Here is an 18,992-nt window from a genome sequence, read left to right as displayed (position 1 = left end):
GAGGAAAGAAATTGGTAATAAAATTCAAGAAAGTAAGAGAAGCGAAATATAAGACTAATTTCCTCACATAACAAACGTTTTGTAACAAGTATTGATAGAAGGATCAAATTGAGAAATGTGTAAAACATTAGGGACAATACTAATAAATTGTTCTGTTTCGGGACAGGATTAGAATGAAGTGACTTTGATTTTATCGTCATAGCCCAAGCCTTAATTATTTCCACTACTATTCGATTTCGATCACCTCTCTCTCCAACTCTCTTCAAGCCTAAGCCTTAATTAGAAGATTTGGTTTTTGTTCTGTAAAACAGAAGCAGAAGTCTTCTTATTTATTTCAGTCTTTGCTTGATTAGTTTTGTTTCCAATCTTTTTGGAGATCTCTGATTGTATGTAGAATCTCTTCTTCATTTGAAAAAAAAGAAATTTTTTTTTCTTCTGCAGTATTTTCTCTGTCGATTTATCTGACTTTATGGGGTCTGATCCGACCGTCAGTATTCATGACTTTTCTTTTTGTCTCTCTATTTTCTCCTTTTCGATTCCATCATAAATTGATTTGTTTCCTTTTTTAGTTTTTTTTTTTTTTTTCTCTTTTTAAAAAAGTAGAATTAAAAAAGAAGAAGCGAATATGAGTGTAGCCAAGTCTCAGGTATGGCAACCATGCAAGAAGAAGAGATCTTGATAGATAGAAAATAAAAACAGGAACTTCAGTTTTAGAGAGAGAAAGAGAGGGAAAGGAAAGGAGTTTTGATTGATTCCAGAGAATGTCGTCTTCTAGAAGTGGTGGAAGCGGAAGCAGGACACGCGTGGGGAGGTATGAGCTCGGAAGGACTCTCGGAGAAGGAACTTTTGCGAAGGTGAAATTTGCTAGGAACGTTGAGACGGGAGAGAATGTTGCTATTAAAATTCTCGATAAAGAGAAAGTTCTTAAACACAAAATGATCGGTCAGGTATTTCTTTCTGATTTTTTTTATTTCATAAAATTCTGTGGATTCTTAAGTTTTATTTCATCAAATTCAACTTATTTTTGTGTTAATTTTAGCTCATGATTTTTCTCGTTGTTAGTTGTTATGTTTGGTCACCGAGAAAATCGAACTGAAAATTTAGAGCTGTTAGTTGTAGACAATTAAAGAAGAAAGAAAAGTCAATTTGAATAGGGAGACTAGTCGTTTGCTATGCTATATTTTTGTTTTTTTTTTTTTTTCATTGCAGATTAAACGGGAGATTTCAACAATGAAATTAATTAGACACCCGAATGTCGTCCGCATGTATGAGGTTGGAAGTTTTTTTTTTTTAATTAGCAAGTTTTTATTATTCTTTTTATGTTATTGTCGAGACTGTTTTAATAACTTGCAGCAGTATTGGTGTTGTAGGTGATGGCGAGCAAGACCAAAATATACATTGTTTTAGAATTTGTGACGGGTGGTGAACTTTTCGACAAGATTGTAAGATGAATATGTCTGAAATTGACGTGTTGGATTATTCTGCATGTTAATGTTAATGAAAAGTCTAATTTTTTCTGTGTTTTTTTTGCTATTTTTCTTGAGTTAGGCAAGTAAAGGGAGGTTGAAGGAGGATGAAGCGAGAAAGTATTTTCAGCAACTTATCAATGCCGTGGACTACTGCCATAGCAGAGGTGTATACCACAGAGATCTAAAGGTGCGAGTTTGTTGCTTTCATTCTTTTGTTGCTTTTATTCTTATTTTAATGTAAAAATGACAATGACCCTCACAAATCTCTTTAGTTGAGCTGACTGATCAATCTCTTATTAGTATAGGTAATGAACTAAGTTTTTTACATCTGGTTGTAAAACTACAGCCTGAGAATCTGCTATTGGATGCTAGTGGGGCTCTTAAAGTTTCGGATTTTGGATTGAGTGCACTACCTCAGCAAGTTAGAGTATGTTAACCTCTGACCCGAGAACTCTGCCCAAACATTGATTATTTTCGCTTCATTCCAGAAGATTTCCTGACTGTTTATCTTTTATTTCTCTTTTTAGGAAGATGGGTTACTTCACACAACGTGTGGAACACCAAATTATGTTGCTCCAGAGGTGTGGTAACTTTTCGTGCCATCAATATTTCTTAATGCTCCAACCATACATGTTATTTTATTCATTGCTTGGTGTTTCACTTTTCTAGGTGATCAACAATAAAGGCTATGATGGCGCCAAGGCAGATTTGTGGTCATGTGGTGTGATTCTTTTTGTCTTGATGGCTGGGTACTTGCCTTTTGAAGAATCCAACCTTATGGCACTATACAAAAAGGTGATTGTTTTCATTCTTTCTCATTGCATTGTTGTAGTTGTTGGTTATAGTTGTATAAAATGCTAGAGTTGGGGAAATGAAGCTCCCTCTATAGAGAAAGACTGCATCAAGTTTCATTTTTTTTGCCTATTAATTCTATCATGTTTACCTGAAAACAGCTGAGTAGAAAAGATCCTCTAGATCTCTAATGTCCTCTCAGAAACTACTCTATGAAAACATTTAACAATTATCAACTTTTATGATTGGAAAGTTAACCATAATTTCACAAGCTCATTAATCAATTTTGTACCGGGTGGAGCTACTCCATGGAAAGTATGATTGGAAAATGACCCAAAGTTCTGCTGGAGTTTGGCTCATTCAATGTACACATGAGCTTGAGGGAGCTTTCAGAAAACCGGCCCGGTCATGAGCAGGCTTTGATTGTTTTGCAAAATGTCATGATCAACAGTGCTGTTTATGCCATTGACATCTTCTTACAAGCTATTTGCTACATCTGAGAGCATGTGCTAAAAAATTAAATAGGGAATCAAGTGGCAGCTTGATATCTTATTCTGGTTTGTAAAATCATGGACCCATGGTTTGAAATCAGAGCCTTTGTGCATATCTGCTTTGGTAAACCTGTTCAGTTGCTGTGTAAAATAAGTGAAATGTGGTCATTGTGCATTGCCTGAATGGAAGGTGCTTTATTGTATTTTACCTAGGTTAAATGTGGTTTTTGTGCGACTGCAGATATTCAAGGCTGACTTCACATGTCCTCCATGGTTCTCCTCAAGTGCAAAGAAACTGATCAAAAGAATTCTGGACCCTAATCCCTCAACAGTTTGTTCCCTCTCTTCTCTTTGTATAAATTTATTGTACACCTTTCCTTCTCTAGAAAGGATGCCGTATAATAGTAGGTATATGTCTTACTGTACAAGCTAATTGTATGAAACAGCGTATTACCATTTCCGAGCTTATTGAAAATGAATGGTTTAAGAAAGGATATAAGCCACCTACTTTTGAAAAGGCTAATGTTAGTCTCGACGATGTGGACTCTATCTTCAATGAATCAATGGTAATTCTTGTGTTTCATTTGTGCATCCTGCTTTCAAACTTAGTACACCATCTGTGGGTTTGTAATTGATGTTTCTCATGGTTAACAGGATTCTCAAAACCTTGTTGTGGAGAGGCGAGAAGAAGGGTTTATAGGGCCTATGGCTCCTGTAACCATGAATGCGTTTGAACTTATCTCTACCTCTCAGGGTCTCAACCTTAGTAGTCTTTTTGAGAAACAAATGGTAAGTTTTAAACTCGTTGTTGTTCTATGTAAAAGAAACCAAAATCTGGAAAATGTTGGAATTTGAGAGAGCCTGACAGTTTGGTACATTTGTTTATGCTGAAATCTTCTTAAATTATAATTATACCAAAGATTAATGGTTGAATACTCCAACTGTAGCATTATACTCTTCAATTTTCTATCATTTAAAAGCATGTTTTAGTTGATATTCCAACTTTGTTCTGATATTTAGCATTATCAATTTTATGAAATAATTGCCAAGCAAAAATCAGATAACTGTTTTCCCAGTGTGTGTTTTTTGAAATATCAGAGTTTAACGAGCCACTACCACCTCCTTGGATGTGTATCTTTGAGTTTCACAACCATGAACCTAAGAGACTTTCTTTTCCTTTGGCAACCAGGGGCTTGTGAAACGGGAAACGAGATTCACTTCCAAACATTCTGCTAGTGAGATAATCTCGAAAATTGAAGCAGCAGCAGCGCCTCTGGGTTTTGATGTAAAGAAAAATAACTTTAAGGTCAGATAATTTTCTCCTTTTTTATGAATGAGAGTTTTTGGTGGAATGTTTAGTTCATGTTTAGCAAGATTCCTGTGGTTTTCCGGCATCCAACTTCTTGTGATGTCTGTATGGCTTTCAAGAGCTACCACCAAACTGGAATCCTTAATATACCTGAATGAAATCTGCATTCTTTTTTTTTTTCCTTGTCCTTTCACCTTCATAAGGAAATTGATTTATCATTATTGAGCTTTTTCTATATGGTTCAGTGGACTCCTGATTTTGTGTGTGAGGAAACAGGATTCCTTCAGAAATTTGATTTTGTTATCAGTCAACTGTTAAATTATTGTTTCTGCTGAGACAACTCTTCTATTTCAAATCACAGATGAAGCTTCAAGGGGAGAAGGACGGACGCAAGGGTCGTTTATCTGTTTCAACAGAGGTATGTATCTAGGAAATCTGTACTGATAGACTTGTCTGTAGTGGTTTGAACTGGGTCCTAACATAATTCTCTTTCTTTCAGGTCTTTGAAGTGGCCCCTTCTCTTTATATGGTTGAGGTTCGCAAGTCTGATGGTGATACCCTGGAATTTCATAAGGTAATTTAAATATTGGTGCTCTTGTGGCAATTAAAACAGTAATGAAGAATTTCTCCTCCCTCAAAAACGTTTCTGGTCTTTGTATTCTTTTTTGTCAATCAGGTTGATGTGTGTAGTTAGGTCTTGTGTGTGACCCTTGGTTTGGCTGCAAATTGAATGGATCTGTTCTTGAAAAGTATTTAGTCAGCTGGTTTGCTTATTTCATTTTTCATGCAAAAAAAAATTATGACAAGTGACCTTTTTGGTAAATAGGGAGGGTGGACTGGGAGGGCTTTGTGAGATACCCAACCACAGTTGATGGCTTAGCCAATAAGTATATCATGTGTGATTCAGCTTTTTTCATGGACTGGGAGGGGTATGTGAGATACCCAACCATGGTTGATGGTATACACATTGATGCCAAGAACTTGTCAATAACTGCAACATATGATCCAGCTTCACCAATTTAATCCTCCAGTTGTTGTTGTTGTTGTTATTATTACTGAAAAAATGCTTATGATATTAAACATTCTAGGCCAAGTTGAATTTTAAATTTTTCCCAGGCACAAGGCAAAGTTAAAAAAGTTAACTATAGCATTGTTAGCTCAAGAATAAGGTGAAGCTAAATTGGTTTGCTTGCTTTCTGGGTCTTATAATCTCATGGAGTGAGCGGAAGGCTAGATTTGTGTCTGGTCTTGTTGGGTGGACCCAACAGGCCATAAAATATGTAGCTCCCTCCACTGGCATTGTTGTCCCAAAACTATGTTACCAGTTAATTCTTTCTTTTATCTTTAATTGTTGTAAGGTGTAATTTTGAAATCATCTGGCTTGAATGACAGTTTTACAAGAACCTTTCAACTGGGCTGAAAGACATCGTATGGAAAACGATTGATGAAGAAGAGGAAGAAGAGGCAGCGACAAATGGTTAGTAGTTATTACCTGTGGAGTGTTATAATGAGAAGTAAGAAATTATTTTGAGGAAAAAAGTGTAACTAAATAAAAAGTAGAGGGGAAATGACATTAGATGTTTTAGGCTGATGGTATGTGTATGAGAGAAGTATATTAAAGTTATTGCAGTTAGAATTTATATGGGTGCGATGAAATGGAAGTAGGTTTTTTAGCATTTGGGTTTTAGGTAGCGATTGGTTAACGTTTCAGGATAGGTTGAGGAGACCAAGATATAGACAAAAATAAATCTGTTCTTGAGATAATTTTGGAGTAAATTTATGTACTTAGAAAACAAGAGGCATATAAGGGTCAACTTGAGTTAACCTAATTTTTTTTAATAAAAAAGGATCGTAACAACATTGTTTTGACTATTTTTTTTAATCAATGGGTTCTTACTGGGTTTTATCTTGGGTTGATCAGGTTGTGGGTCGACTTAGTTTTTGACTAGGTTGGGCTCGGTCAATCCCTTATATTTTCATAAACCTGGACTAGTACAGGCTCTAAGCTGGCCGGGTCCTAGGTCGACCTGCAAGCAAGTCCAGGTTTATGGCTATGTTATTATACTATTATTAATTTCAATACTCAATATAAGCTAAGAAAAAAAAATATAATTATTTTTTTACATGTTTGTAACTTTGACAATAATATATATATATTAAGGGTAATGCACACAAGCACCATCAACTACAAAGGATACGAAGATACTAACTTTATCTTGCATATCACTACTAAATACAAATTTCTTTATTTCTTATTTTCTGCGTTGTTTCTGTTTCATTCATCCCGGGACACTAATCAAATGCGATGTTAATTTTGCAAATAACAACAACATTAACAACAACTAGTGTTAACTATAGGCTGGTCAAGTTTCAGTATGCATTTGCTCCTGCACCTCATATTATGTATGGGCATCATACTAGTTCTATTTTGGATATCTTTCTCTGCAGGTGTTGCTCGGGTTACTGCACATTAATTGGCTTCCTTCCTTGAAATCAAGAATCGTCAAGTGGTTTTCCTGTAAAAATCCAAATGTCGATTATTCATATGAATGTTGTCTGGTTTGTATGTATTTTTTCCTCCCTCAATGTTATGAAGTTTAATGGGGGGAACATACTGTAGGTTTCAAGGACATGTTCCTTGTGACCCTGAACAAACTCAAACTCTTGGCCTGGTTTTTTTCCAAACTGTGAATGTATCGTAACATGTTTGCACAGTTCGGTTTTATTCTGAATGTATCATAGACCCCTTTAAAGAAAGTTCTCTGTAATGTTTGCTTCTGCAGATGGGGGTGGGAGGCCACTTGATGTCTGAAGAGAGGTAGTGGGTCAAGTATAATACCTATGGAGATTAAATTAGAAATTAATGAGTTTATGTTAGAGATTAAATTTCAACAAAGTTTTAATACAAAAGTGAGTTGAATTTTTTTGAAATTTAACCTCAAATATACTCTTGTTTTACAAATTTTACTACTCTTTTAGGCACTTTCATTATCTCGACAGAAAACATTATCAAGCTGATGCCAGTCCAGAGATCGAAGAGAACTTTGTTGATGTACTTTCAGTGAAAGAGTTTCCCAAGGAATCTATTTCTTTAACATTTGCCATTATATTTTGATATTCTTTGTGCTCGTCCATGTTTGGGCCGGAAAGTGGTAAAAATGGGTGGAATCAACCGACCTTTGTTTTTTATAAGGTAGGGATTGGAATTGATGGTTCAAAAGTATCACTATGTAATAAGTTGATATTTTTTACGTAGAAGGATGCAGAATAGTTGACAGGTCCCGTGCTGAACATGATTGGCATGCTGTAGGTTCACAACAGTTCATCACATTCACCATGAGATGGATTTTGGAGAAGTTAAGAATGAAATCAACTCCAACTAACTTTATTGGCTATCAAACACTCAATCAAAAATATTATAATGTTGTTATTAGATAAGGTTTCAAAAATAATTTTATATTACTTTTTAATATACTTTTTTAAGTGAAAGGAGATTTAAACTTGAAACATGTATATGTTTGTATTATTTTGTGCTTATTTTTTTTATTAATTATAATAAGAGTAATGGGATTTGAATCCTGATCATTTAGTTAAAATAATTTTATATTATTCTCCAATAAAATATAATCTAAAATACAGTTAGGGACATCTTTTATCTTTATTACGATATGTTCATGAACAATGCAATGAGCCAGCTAGCTAGAGGTTGGATTTTGTATTTGAATATGATGGACCAAGATTTTATTTGTATTATTTTGTGTGTAGATTTTTTTCAAATAATTACTTGGAACAAGGAACGTGCGTGATTCGAAACCCTAATAAATCAAAAGAAGAAGTTTTGCAAAGAAAATGGAGCTGCAAATATTGATGAAAAACTTTACAAAATCTTAATAGGTTGCTTGATGTACCTAATTGCAACTAACTATATATTATGAATGTTATAAATCTACTCTCAAGGTACATGTATTTTGCTAGTGAAATTCATTTTCAAGTAGCAAAAACAATTGTTAGATATATCAAGCTCAAGGGTATGATTAATTATGGTTTGAGGTTCTGTCAAGTTAAAAAATTTACCCTCCATGTTTATCCAGATAATGATTAGAATGGTTGTGTTGATGACATGATAAATATTTCATATTGTTTTTTTCATGATGTTTTAAAAAGCAAGAAGTCATAGCTCACAACGGAAACAGAATACGTAGATGTTGCTGCTGCTATGAACCAAGCTCTCTAGATTAGGAAATTAATGGCAGACCTGCATATGGAGAAAAAGGAAAGCACGTAGATACTTGTAGACAGCCAAGCTACAATTTTAATTGTGTTTCATGGCAAAACAAAACATTTGAGAAGAAAACATTTAATGCTCTTTCTCTTTTGACAAGTTATATAAATAAGTACTTTGATCATCAATAAAAAATATTCATAAAGAGAAGTTTCAAAATTAAGTTTGTTTTGCCAGCCTTGCTTTATTCTGTCAAAAAAATCTACAGAGTTTTATTGTATGATTAATTTTAATAAATGTTATGGATCTCCATTTTTGGTCATCGGAGGAGCTCTTTTGACATATTTTGTCTCCATTTCCTTCTGATATTTTCATTAATAAAAAGAAAATAGAAAATAGAAAATAATTCTTTGGCTATATATTTCATCTTTTTTCTGGCAAGTAAACACAAATTAATTACCAGTTTTGATTTCCTCCAAGGAACTGCTTCTTTTTCAACAATTCTCAAGCACTTGTTATTCTCTTGTGAGCGATTTCTTTATCTTGCTGTTCCTGGCTTTTTTTTTTAGAGCCATTTCCTTTTTCCCGGTGCCTTTTCAACAGGTGTAACAAGCTGTGACGTTCATGAGTCGACAACTTTTCCTTCAATTGAGGTATCATTCTAGCCAACTGCTAATCTTCTGATGCCTATTCTGATGCCAATCCGCTATCCCTCTTCAGTATAATAGATTGCAACTTGAGCACAGGTTTGGAGGATTTGAAAAGTGATCTCTTAGCAATCTTGGAAAATTATAATAATGCGATTTACTTTCCATTTCTGTACTAATATCATTTAAAGACTTTAGTGAAGTACATATATCATTTGATCAAATATCTCAATGACGTACCTCTACCTGGGAAAATGTTTTACAGAGAGGAAGGTACCAAGAAATGACTCTGCAAGAGCATGGAAAAGGAGACGTGAGAAACTTCTTTGTTTTTTTCCTTGTTTTGTGTTGTTGATGAGCTCTCTTTTTTAAATCAAACGGAAACTATAAATGTGCCCTTCATCTATCTGATAGCTTTTGATTTGGTCCATTTTCTCTTAATTCAGCCAATTCTACCCTCAACCTGTCCGGATTGTGCTCATCTCCTTCTTCCCCAAAACACACAGACGCAGACACACTGAAATTTCACAAGAAAGTTGCCGTATCTCGACTTTTCTCCGGCTTTCTCCCTTTAACCTTGTCGATTTTAATAATTATAATTCATCTTTAACACCAACTTTATTATCACACAACAATTGTCTCCAAGTTCATATCTTTTATCACGAGCATCTAGTTAAAGAGAAAAAACTTAAAAAAAAACTCACGATTATGGAGAAAAATAAAGAAATAATTGTATTGATATCTTTTATCATAATAATTCGTTCTTTTATTCCACGATAAATGCTATTTTATACCAATTTTCATGTCAAAGTACAAAACTAAGTTTCGCTTCCTACATTAGTACATTCAGAAAATTTTAATAAAACCTTCTCAATATATATATTAACCTCATGAAAGATTTGAATTCAAAAGGTAAGGGGGGAAAAACACTAACCTTCCTTCTTGATCACTAAACTAACCACTAGAGGTTATGAGATAATGAAGTTAGCACAGAGATCACATACATGAGTTTCATAAGTAATGTCAGGGAAGATTAACGTGGAGGGAAGGGATTGGACTACGTACTTTGTGTAGGTTGAGGGTAATATTGGTGGAGGATATATCTGTAGTTTGCCCTAATTAATAAAACAAGAAATTATATAAATAATTAATAGACCCGGTCTTGACACGTTAAGGTTGAGGGTAATATTGGTGGAAAGTTCTTTTCCTTTTATGAATAAATTTGTTTGGAGAATATAAAAGAAAAAAAAGAGAGAGAGAAAAGTGACTCTAATTAAAATGAATAGTGAATATTCCCTAAAAAACCCTGCCTTATGTATGATGAAACGACGTTGTTTTTATCAAGTTTCACTTTGATGCTCTTATTTGAAACTCTCACCTTCGATTCTTTTAATAAAATGATTAATTTTTGAAAAAAGACTGAGACAGTTAGTCGGAGAAAGACAAAAAATAATCGAAACTTTGATCTTTTGATGAAAATCGAGCATTCATAATTTCCATATATATAAATTTATATCAAATGATAAAATATAAAAAAAAGGTTAAAAATCCAAAGAAAACAAAAATCTCATATTAAAAAATTAAATTGAAAAATAAAAAAATTAAGATAAAAAAGGAGGCCAAAAAATTCAAATGACCAATACAAAAATCCAAAGGGTTCGTCACTACAAAACCCAAGTGCGTGGGTCCGAGGGAGGCCCGCAACCCAGAGCTTTTTTTCTGTATTTTAATAAAAAGAAAAACAAGCAACAAGTCATTTGTCTTCTCAAAATAAATAATCCACAGTCCACACCTCCCCACTTTCGAACCCTCGAACTCTACATTATACACACGCGTGTGATTATGATTTTTTTTTTTTTAGAAAAATAAAGGCAGGCAAGAGGTTATATGTATTCTCAGAATTAATAAACCATCCCTTTAACTATAGGTAATTTAATAGTACAAATTAAAAAATTTATTTTTCTTGTAATATTAGATTTAAATTTTATGATTTCTAATATGATAATTACACTTATATGATCTAATCGTTAATTTTAAAATTTATAATATTAATCAAAATACACATAAATTAATCTCGTACTTGTATTAATAATAATAAAAAAAAATCCATGCCTTCCAATCTCAAACCCGTGAATTCTATATAATGTACTCGCGCTTAACCACTGAGTTCTTGTGAATTTTCCATGGTTTAACTTTAATATTGGAAGAAATTATTGTGAATTTTCTATCGTTTAGTTAGTTTTTCAGGAATCATATTTTACATACAAAATCAAAACAATTTTTAAAGTTACATTTTTTGTCATCACAAAAAAAAAATCAATTAAAAAAATCTAAATTATCCATGAATTATCACTATATTTTAATTATAGTTCAGGTTGAGGAATTGGAAGGATTAGCTTTCTGCTCTCCCAATTCTAAAAGCGTGGATAAATTGTTGGGTCCGTCCTGGTTGGATCATTGTTGGTGGTAATTTTTGTCATTCATAGCTTTGTGGGCACAGAAGGTGAAGCAGAGGAAGAAAACGCAGCAGATGGAGAGGGCAGTAGAGGTGGGGGAACAATCCTTCCTTATAGATGAAATCAATTGAGGAAACGAAAGCAAATTTAATTTAATTTAATCCAACCACCATTAAATCCGAACACAAAGAAATTACAGAGAATTTATTAAATTTAATAGGATGGGTGTTTGAATAGTTTCATTCTGGGATGATGACCCAACAAGAAAGGGCCAGACGCTTGCAATGGGTCAGAGGCTTGAGATACGTAAGAGGGGCCTAAAGCATGAGAAAGTTGGTAATGGAGATGGGCAATGTGCTCCGTGCTGTGTCCTAGCAACTGTGTGCAGAAACACAGTATAATGAACGTGCCGAACAAAGCTGCCACAGCTGTCTTTTTAGACCCGAGCAAGAACTTCAATTCAAACTCAAACTCCATTGTTTCTCAAGACAAGAGAGGGACAATTATCTCTTTCTGAAGCCAAAAAAATGCTCTGTTTCTCTTCTCACCACCTTCCACCTTCAAGACCTTCTCTTCTCTCTCTCCCCCCTGTGCCTCTCTGTTTACCACCGTCAAAATCTCTCATTTTCACTCCCAGGATCCAACCCATGACCACCACAACCCTCTCTCCCCGCCTCCAATCCTCCTGTTCCCCCTCCATCACCAAAGCAAACCCGAAAAACCAAACCCAAAATCCCTCTTCGTACGATTTAAAAATAGCTATAATTGGCTTTGGCAACTATGGCCAATTCCTCGCCAAGACCCTCATTTCTCAGGGCCACACAGTCCTTGCTCACTCAAGATCAGACCATTCTCTTGCAGCCAAATCCCTTGGTGTCTCTTTCTTTTTGGACCCTCATGATCTCTGTGAGCGACACCCAGATGTCATTTTACTTTGCACTTCAATTATTTCAACTGAAGAAGTGCTAAAGTCTTTGCCTTTACAAAGACTAAAGAGAAACACATTGTTTGTTGATGTGTTATCCGTGAAAGAATTTGCTAAGAATGTATTGCTTGATGTATTGCCTCATGATTTTGATATCATTTGTAGCCACCCCATGTTTGGTCCCCAGAGTGCAAAACATGGGTGGGATGGTCTTTATTTTGTTTACGAGAATGTGAGGATCGGTAATGAGGAAAATAGAGTTGATAGGTGTAAAAAGTTTCTGGAAATTTTTGAAAGAGAAGGGTGTAAAATGGTGGAAATGAGTTGTCAAGAACATGACAAGTATGCCGCGGAATCACAGTTTTTAACGCATACTGTGGGGAGAGTGTTGGAGATGTTGAAATTGGAGTCCACGCCGATTAATACCAAAGGGTATGAGAGTTTGTTGGATTTGGTGGAGAATACTTCAGGGGATAGTTTTGATTTGTATTACGGGTTGTTTATGTATAATAGGAATGTGCTTGAGATGTTGGAGAGGTTAGACTTGGCCTTTGACGATTTGAGGAAGCAGCTCTTTGGAAGGTTACATGAGGTTGTGAGGAAGCAGCTGTTTGGGAATGCGGAGAGCCGTAAAGTCGTGCAAGAGAATTACAGTAAAGGGCACCTCAATGGTGCTGCTGCATTATCATCCAGTTCAAAATCTGTGAGGTAAGTGTTTAAGCAAATTCTTGGGTTTTTAGTTTTAGTAAGTGATGTGGGTGTTCTTGTGCATTTCCCATCCTGTTGCTTTATCATGGCATTGATATGCTTTCTTAGTGCTGATTATCATTCTAGTTTCCCATCTCAAGATTGAAAAGCGAAAGGTACTTGTAATTAGGTATAGGATCTCCTATAGTTTTGTGCCTGTCATAGATGCTACCTATTAACAATTTAGGTGATCTGTGCTATACTTGTTTAAAGATATGAATTAAATTTTGCTGTTTGACTATTGTGAAGATCACCTTGTAAAGGCTTGTATATTCTGGAGTGAAGAGATCCCACAAAAAATGTTTGATACATTATGAAAAACTTGAGGAATGATTTCTTTTACTTAATTCACTTAATTAAAGGTTGAATCCATCAGTTCAAGTAGCTCTCATGTTATACCAGAGATGCAAAAGTTATGCCAAAATAACAAGAAAATTAATGGTATTGGAGAATGTGTTAAATTGCTAATAGAGAAAAAGCAGGTGTCACTTATTTGTCTGGAAAACTTGTGTCCGTTGAGTGCACATATACCAAATGATAGGGTAGTTTTCACAATTTACCAGGGGGGGAAAAAAGAAAAAAAAGGGAGCAAGAAGTCCTCAGTTGGTGGTTGGTGTTAGGGTAGGGATGGGAAATTGCACTCTCTGGGATAGTTTTGACTGCCGAAATCAAATGAATGATCATTAACATAATTTTATCTGAACCTTTCAGATTTCAGGGCTCTGCCCAGACATACAAGTACGAGGCAGAGAACTCAAGGTGCTCTGATGACAGCTCCAAGCTCAAGATTGCTATTGTTGGATTTGGAAACTTTGGTCAGTTCCTTGCAAAAACCTTTGTTCAACAGGGTCACTCAGTTTTAGCCTATTCTCGAGCAAACTACTCTGATGCGGCTCAAAAGCTTGGGGTCTCTTATTTCTCTAATGCAGATGACCTCTGTGAAGAGCATCCAGAAGTGATTGTTCTTTGTACTTCTATTCTCTCGACAGAAAAGGTTCTCAAGTCATTACCATTTCAGAGACTGAAGAGAAGTACTCTTTTTGTTGATGTACTTTCGGTGAAAGAGTTTCCAAGGAATCTGTTTCTTCAACATTTACCATCGCATTTTGATATTCTCTGTACCCATCCTATGTTTGGACCTGAAAGTGGTAAAAATGGGTGGAACCGGCTGGCGTTTGTTTTTGAGAAGGTCAGGATTGGAAGTGAAGGTTCAAGAGTATCAAGATGCGATAAGTTTCTTGATATTTTTGCTCGAGAAGGATGCAGAATGGTGGAGATGTCTTGTGCAGAGCATGATTGGTATGCTGCAGGATCACAGTTCATTACACACACCATGGGACGGGTTTTGGAAAGGTTAGGAATGGAGTCAACTCCAGTTAACACTAAAGGCTATGAAACTTTGTTGAATTTGGTGGAAAATACAGCTGGGGATAGCTTTGATCTGTACTATGGTTTGTTCATGTACAATGTAAATGCAATGGAGCAATTAGAGAGGTTGGATTTGGCTTTTGAATCATTGAAGGATCAGCTGTTTGGACGGTTGCACGGAGTTCTCAGGAAGCAATTGTTTGGGAGTTCAGACAACTCTCAAGATTTGAGTGAGGAACCTTCGGATGCAAAATTCTCTCAAAATAGTGCTGCACTGGTGTCTTCTTCTTTGGAGACTCGTAATGGTGAAAATAATTAACATCTATGTACCTTTGCATTATTGGTAAGTGGCAAAGGCATTTCATTGCTTATCATTTCCAAGTTTAATTCTTCTTTCGCTCCATCTATAATTGATACTGCATCTATATTATTGCCCTCAAGAAATATCAAACTTGAAATCCTAGAAGTAGAGCTATTAATGACAGAACCATTCTGTTAAAAGGGAAAGCGTCCTTCATAGTTGTTCTAGTTTTTCTATGTCTAAAACCTTGAACATCAATATTATTTTTAGTAAAATCTTTGATGGGTCTTTCTCATTATATCAGGTCTTTGTCGCCATGTTATGTTGATTTTTAAACAAATTTGTCATCATTGTTCAGGGAAACGATGTTTCCACTCCCCCGGTTTAATCAGAATCAGCAGTAGAGAAAGTCATCCTCGAAACATTGTTTTTAAGCCACTAGCTGAAAATATTTTTGCAACTTGCTGGAGGCAATGAGTGATGGTGTGATGAGGCGTATATGAAGATGCTTCCAGGACGTGTGATGTAGATGGGGAATAAAATTGATCCAGTGTGACAGTATCTCAAGGACAAGCAGAAGTTCAAGTATGCGAGAAGATCCTGGGCTCGGTCCAGTTTAGTAACAAACAGATTCTCTTTCTCTGGTGTTAAGAAAAGGGTTTTTGCACAAGCCATTGCTTAATATGAAGTTCGTTAAGTTCATTCTCCTGCAATTTTTAGGTTTTTTCTCCTTCTCTGGTTTCACAGCCTGTTATTTGTTATATCTTTTTCCTTTTGTTGGTAGGTGAGTTTGTTGTATCGTTTGTTAATTGTTAGGGAGCTCCATTTTTGTTCATCAGAAGAGCTCCTTTGACAGATTTTGTTTCCAGTTCCTTTTGATGTTTACATGAATAAAAAGAGCCAGAAAAATTCTTTGGCTATTTGTCACTGTACCAGCTTTGTGCTCCTCTTTTCAACAATTTTCAAGCATGTACTAGCCTTGAGTCTGTATGGCGAGAGATGTGTCCAATGGAATATTTAGGAGCTGAGGTTTGCATAGGTTTGAGCAATACAGCAGGTCTTGACTCAGGTTGGCACGCAGCGTCTTTAATCTATACCTGGGTGGAATCATTAGTTCGATTTTCTTGTCTGTCTCGTATTTTTTTACGTTTTTTTGGCTTGCAGCAGGATTCCCTGCACTTTGTATCATTTTGCGCGTGGCAAAGGCCTCATTAAGTGAATTGCTAGTTTTTTAATTCGGACAATCTTGATTTTAGTACCTTTTTAATGGATTGGAATGTTAGCGCTAATTCACAAGCTGGCATGTGTTGACCAGTTTTAAAGCGGTGAAGTGTTTGATGATTGGTCAACTTTCTCCAAGCTTCTCTTTGAGATCGTTTATTTTGACGTCCTTTGCGCTTTCTTCTTCTTCTTCTTGATAAAAGAGAATTATCTTTCAGTAAAAAAAAAAAAACTCCCGGTTTTTTGCTTGCACCAGAATACTTGGGGGATTGTTCATAGCCTCTTGCAGAGTATTGGACTTTTGCAAAGTAGTTTTTGCAATTACATATATTTTCTTTTTTTAGTCTTCCCCATGAAAAATCTTTTTATAGTCAACTTGAAGCCTAACTAATTCTGGGAGTTTTTAGGTTTTGGGTTTGTTTGGTTAAAAGATTTATGAACAAAGAAAATTTATGCACATTTCTGAACTCCCGCAAAGATTCCCAGGGCTAGAACTTCCGGTATGCATTGTTTGTTGTTGTTTTTAATAAAAATAATAATAACTCTGTACAGTGATTTCACCATACATAAAAAGATCACGGTGCTCATTATCTGGGCTCTTGAATATTCCATTGCTCATTATCTGTGTGTATCATTGCTTACCAGTTACGTAAGTCTGTCAATTGTGAACTTATATTATAGGTTCAATTGCTTGAAATATTTCAAGCACAAGCTAAACCTATTCCGTAATGGAGATTAGTTGCCTATATCTTGTGAAGTGAAATATGAATAATTAAAGCTGAATTTGGGGAGAGAGTTTACAGTGTAATGCCATTCGCTCCTGCTAACAAGAAATATAAGCACTTGAAAGTAATAGAATTTACCTCTACTTGATCTCCGACATTGATTAGAAGAGCTTGTGGAATGATGGGAACTCTAAACCGCTGGTTGTCTTTCAGGAATTGCAGACCTTCCACTTCTTTGTCCTGCAAGAGGAAGGTAATCGCCGATGCATCTGCATGTGGCTTAACGCCAAGAATTCGATCAGGCCTTGGACATGGAGGATAGAAGTTAAACCTTGCAGCCACAAGTGGTCGTTCTCCATACTGGTCTAAGAAGCTGCTTTCCTCCAAATTCAATGACATTGCCATGGCTCTAAGGAGAATTTCATTTATCTCTTGTAACTTCATGGTGTATTCATTTAGGGTTTCCCTGCAGAAATGGTTAGGAACAAAGTTAGCTTGTACTTCTCTCAAAGTCTTAACCATGCATTGGATGGAAATTGCCTCACTATCAACTGTAAGTTTTACTACCTTCATTGTGCTGAAACTCAATAGATATGTCATTTTTTCTCCTAACACTGAAAATCCAGTGAATAATTTGGTAGTAGTGTGATTCAATTACCTAAAATCTTTCGGATTTTCGGGCCAAAATTTGATCTTTCTCTGGTCTTCTGGGCTAATAGTAAGATACAATCGATCAGACCAGTCGATCGTTTGGTGGTCTGAAAGAATCATGTCATTTCCATACCCTTCAATGCTGTCAGCTTCTCTGGAGTATTTCTGCTTATCTTCCATCGACAATGCGAAGAATCGCTTGCTTACATCACGAATTTTGTCTAAAAAGGAACTTGTCATCCCATGATTTACTACCTGAAACATTGAAATTAATCAATTCTGATTATGAAGCAACTGTAAGAGTAAGCCAGTTCTACATGCTCGATTTTATTTACACAATGAAGCATGTAATTTAGATGGAAGAGGATATATAAAATCCGGGTTGTCTTCATAACTATCCAGTTGTTTTGTTAAATCATGTTATCAAGATAAAAACCTGAAATGCAGATAGACCTAAACTTGCTTGGCTAAAATACTCAATCCAGATAACGTAAATTAGAGAATAAATATCACTTCATCAATCCAGTTGACCAGTATCGATTATATCCTACAAATCTTGTGCTATCTTATGCGACTCCTTATTCACGCTCCAACTATCCTTCTGATGCTGAAATCATATTGAAATAGACATTGTATCAAGAGTGAGTTCAGAAAAGAAAGGACCTGAAAGCAGCCCCGTGAGCTGACAGCTAAGTGAAATTTCTCGAGTTCTTGTGCACTGGTTGATGGAGATGTAAGAAGACCAAGATCAACAACTGGAATATCGATTAACGGAACAGAAGCATCAAGGACTCCAACATCATTTCCTTTACAGAAATACTTCACTGGTGGTTCTTTCCCGTTGAGAGCCATTTCTTGGACTGAATTTGATATCAACTCTGCCTTGGCAGCCATGTTATCTCACCAGCAGCTGCAGAAAACTACTTGCTTCGGTCGCAGTAAAGGTGGTTTTATCAAAAAGGGTGTGAAAACTTCAGCTGTTCCAGTGGATTATATTGTACAGCAAAGGAAGATCATGGATTTATCTGCGGTTTAGGATCTATTTAATTCAAACTTGATCTGTTGTTATGATGCTGATCTTTATTTTTTTCCTTTTTTTTTTGGTAGCTGTGGTCAAAGAATGGGGAATGGCACTCACATTTGCAGCCCCTTCAATTTTGTCTGCCTTCATCCACTATTCTATTCTTGGAGTCAACATGATTTTGTAGTCCCAGTTCACCATGTGATCTAACGCAGTTATGCATGGATGAACATGCTTGGTTTTGATAAAAAATATTCTAACTGATTGTTTTTTTTTTTCTTTTTTAAAAAATGTAAACCAGATCAAATCAAATCAAAGAACTAAACTGATTGTTCGGATTGGTTTTACATTTGTTAAAATCAAATAAATTTAAATTAATGAACATTTAGTTGAGTTAGTTTTCATAGATTTTGATATAATGGGACTTTATTTTATAATAAGTTTTTTTTTATTGTTTATTACTTTTTGGTTCAGTTTATCTCGAAAAACTAAAACCAAATTAAATTGTTTTTTTTTTTTTTTAAATTCCCAAATTATCCAACAAATTAGAAAAATTGTTCAATTTGTTTAATTTTAAATCAATTTTTATTGATATTTTGGATAATTTTCTAACCCCTTTACGTTTTTGTTTTTCATTAGAGAATACA

The 18,992-nt window shown here is 35.3% G+C and overlaps 3 protein-coding genes across 4 annotated transcripts; 2 read left to right on the top strand and 1 right to left on the bottom strand.

The window, feature by feature from the left end:
- The first annotated feature begins 208 nt into the window (after positions 1 to 208).
- On the top strand, positions 209 to 6,818 carry LOC118032620 (CBL-interacting serine/threonine-protein kinase 23-like). Its single transcript, XM_035037383.2, has 15 exons — positions 209 to 947; positions 1,210 to 1,272; positions 1,371 to 1,442; positions 1,549 to 1,656; positions 1,816 to 1,896; positions 1,997 to 2,050; positions 2,139 to 2,264; positions 2,994 to 3,083; positions 3,199 to 3,318; positions 3,407 to 3,541; positions 3,942 to 4,058; positions 4,423 to 4,479; positions 4,561 to 4,635; positions 5,454 to 5,538; positions 6,510 to 6,818. The coding sequence occupies exons 1-15, from the start codon at positions 762 to 764 to the stop codon at positions 6,533 to 6,535; spliced, it is 1,395 nt and encodes a 464-aa protein (XP_034893274.1). The 5' UTR covers positions 209 to 761; the 3' UTR covers positions 6,536 to 6,818.
- Positions 6,819 to 11,692: 4,874 nt separating this feature from the next.
- Positions 11,693 to 15,654, top strand: LOC118032618 (arogenate dehydrogenase 1, chloroplastic). Of its 2 annotated transcripts, none has more exons than XM_035037382.2 (3): positions 11,693 to 13,019; positions 13,770 to 14,769; positions 15,032 to 15,654. In XM_035037382.2, exons 1-2 carry the CDS (start codon positions 11,914 to 11,916, stop codon positions 14,743 to 14,745), a joined length of 2,082 nt encoding a protein of 693 aa, XP_034893273.1. In that variant the 5' UTR covers positions 11,693 to 11,913; the 3' UTR covers positions 14,746 to 14,769; positions 15,032 to 15,654. The 2 variants fall into 2 exon arrangements, with proteins under 2 accessions (XP_034893273.1, XP_034893272.1); XM_035037381.2 differs by having other exon boundaries at positions 11,694 to 13,019; positions 15,086 to 15,654.
- A 744-nt stretch (positions 15,655 to 16,398) lies between these two features.
- Positions 16,399 to 18,282, bottom strand: LOC118032517 (protein SRG1). The gene is made up of 5 exons (XM_035037227.2): positions 17,988 to 18,282; positions 17,332 to 17,579; positions 16,812 to 17,139; positions 16,499 to 16,570; positions 16,399 to 16,410 (listed from the first exon to the last, which is right to left on the bottom strand). Exons 1-5 carry the CDS (start codon positions 18,216 to 18,218, stop codon positions 16,399 to 16,401), a joined length of 891 nt encoding a protein of 296 aa, XP_034893118.1. The 5' UTR covers positions 18,219 to 18,282.
- Positions 18,283 to 18,992: the final 710 nt, after the last annotated feature.

Source organism: Populus alba, chromosome 6 (genome assembly GCF_005239225.2).
Source record: "Populus alba chromosome 6, ASM523922v2, whole genome shotgun sequence".
NCBI classification, from domain to species: domain Eukaryota; kingdom Viridiplantae; phylum Streptophyta; class Magnoliopsida; order Malpighiales; family Salicaceae; genus Populus; species Populus alba.
The sequence above is the reverse complement of the archived record's forward strand: the minus strand, read 5'-3'. Positions and strand labels throughout refer to the sequence as shown.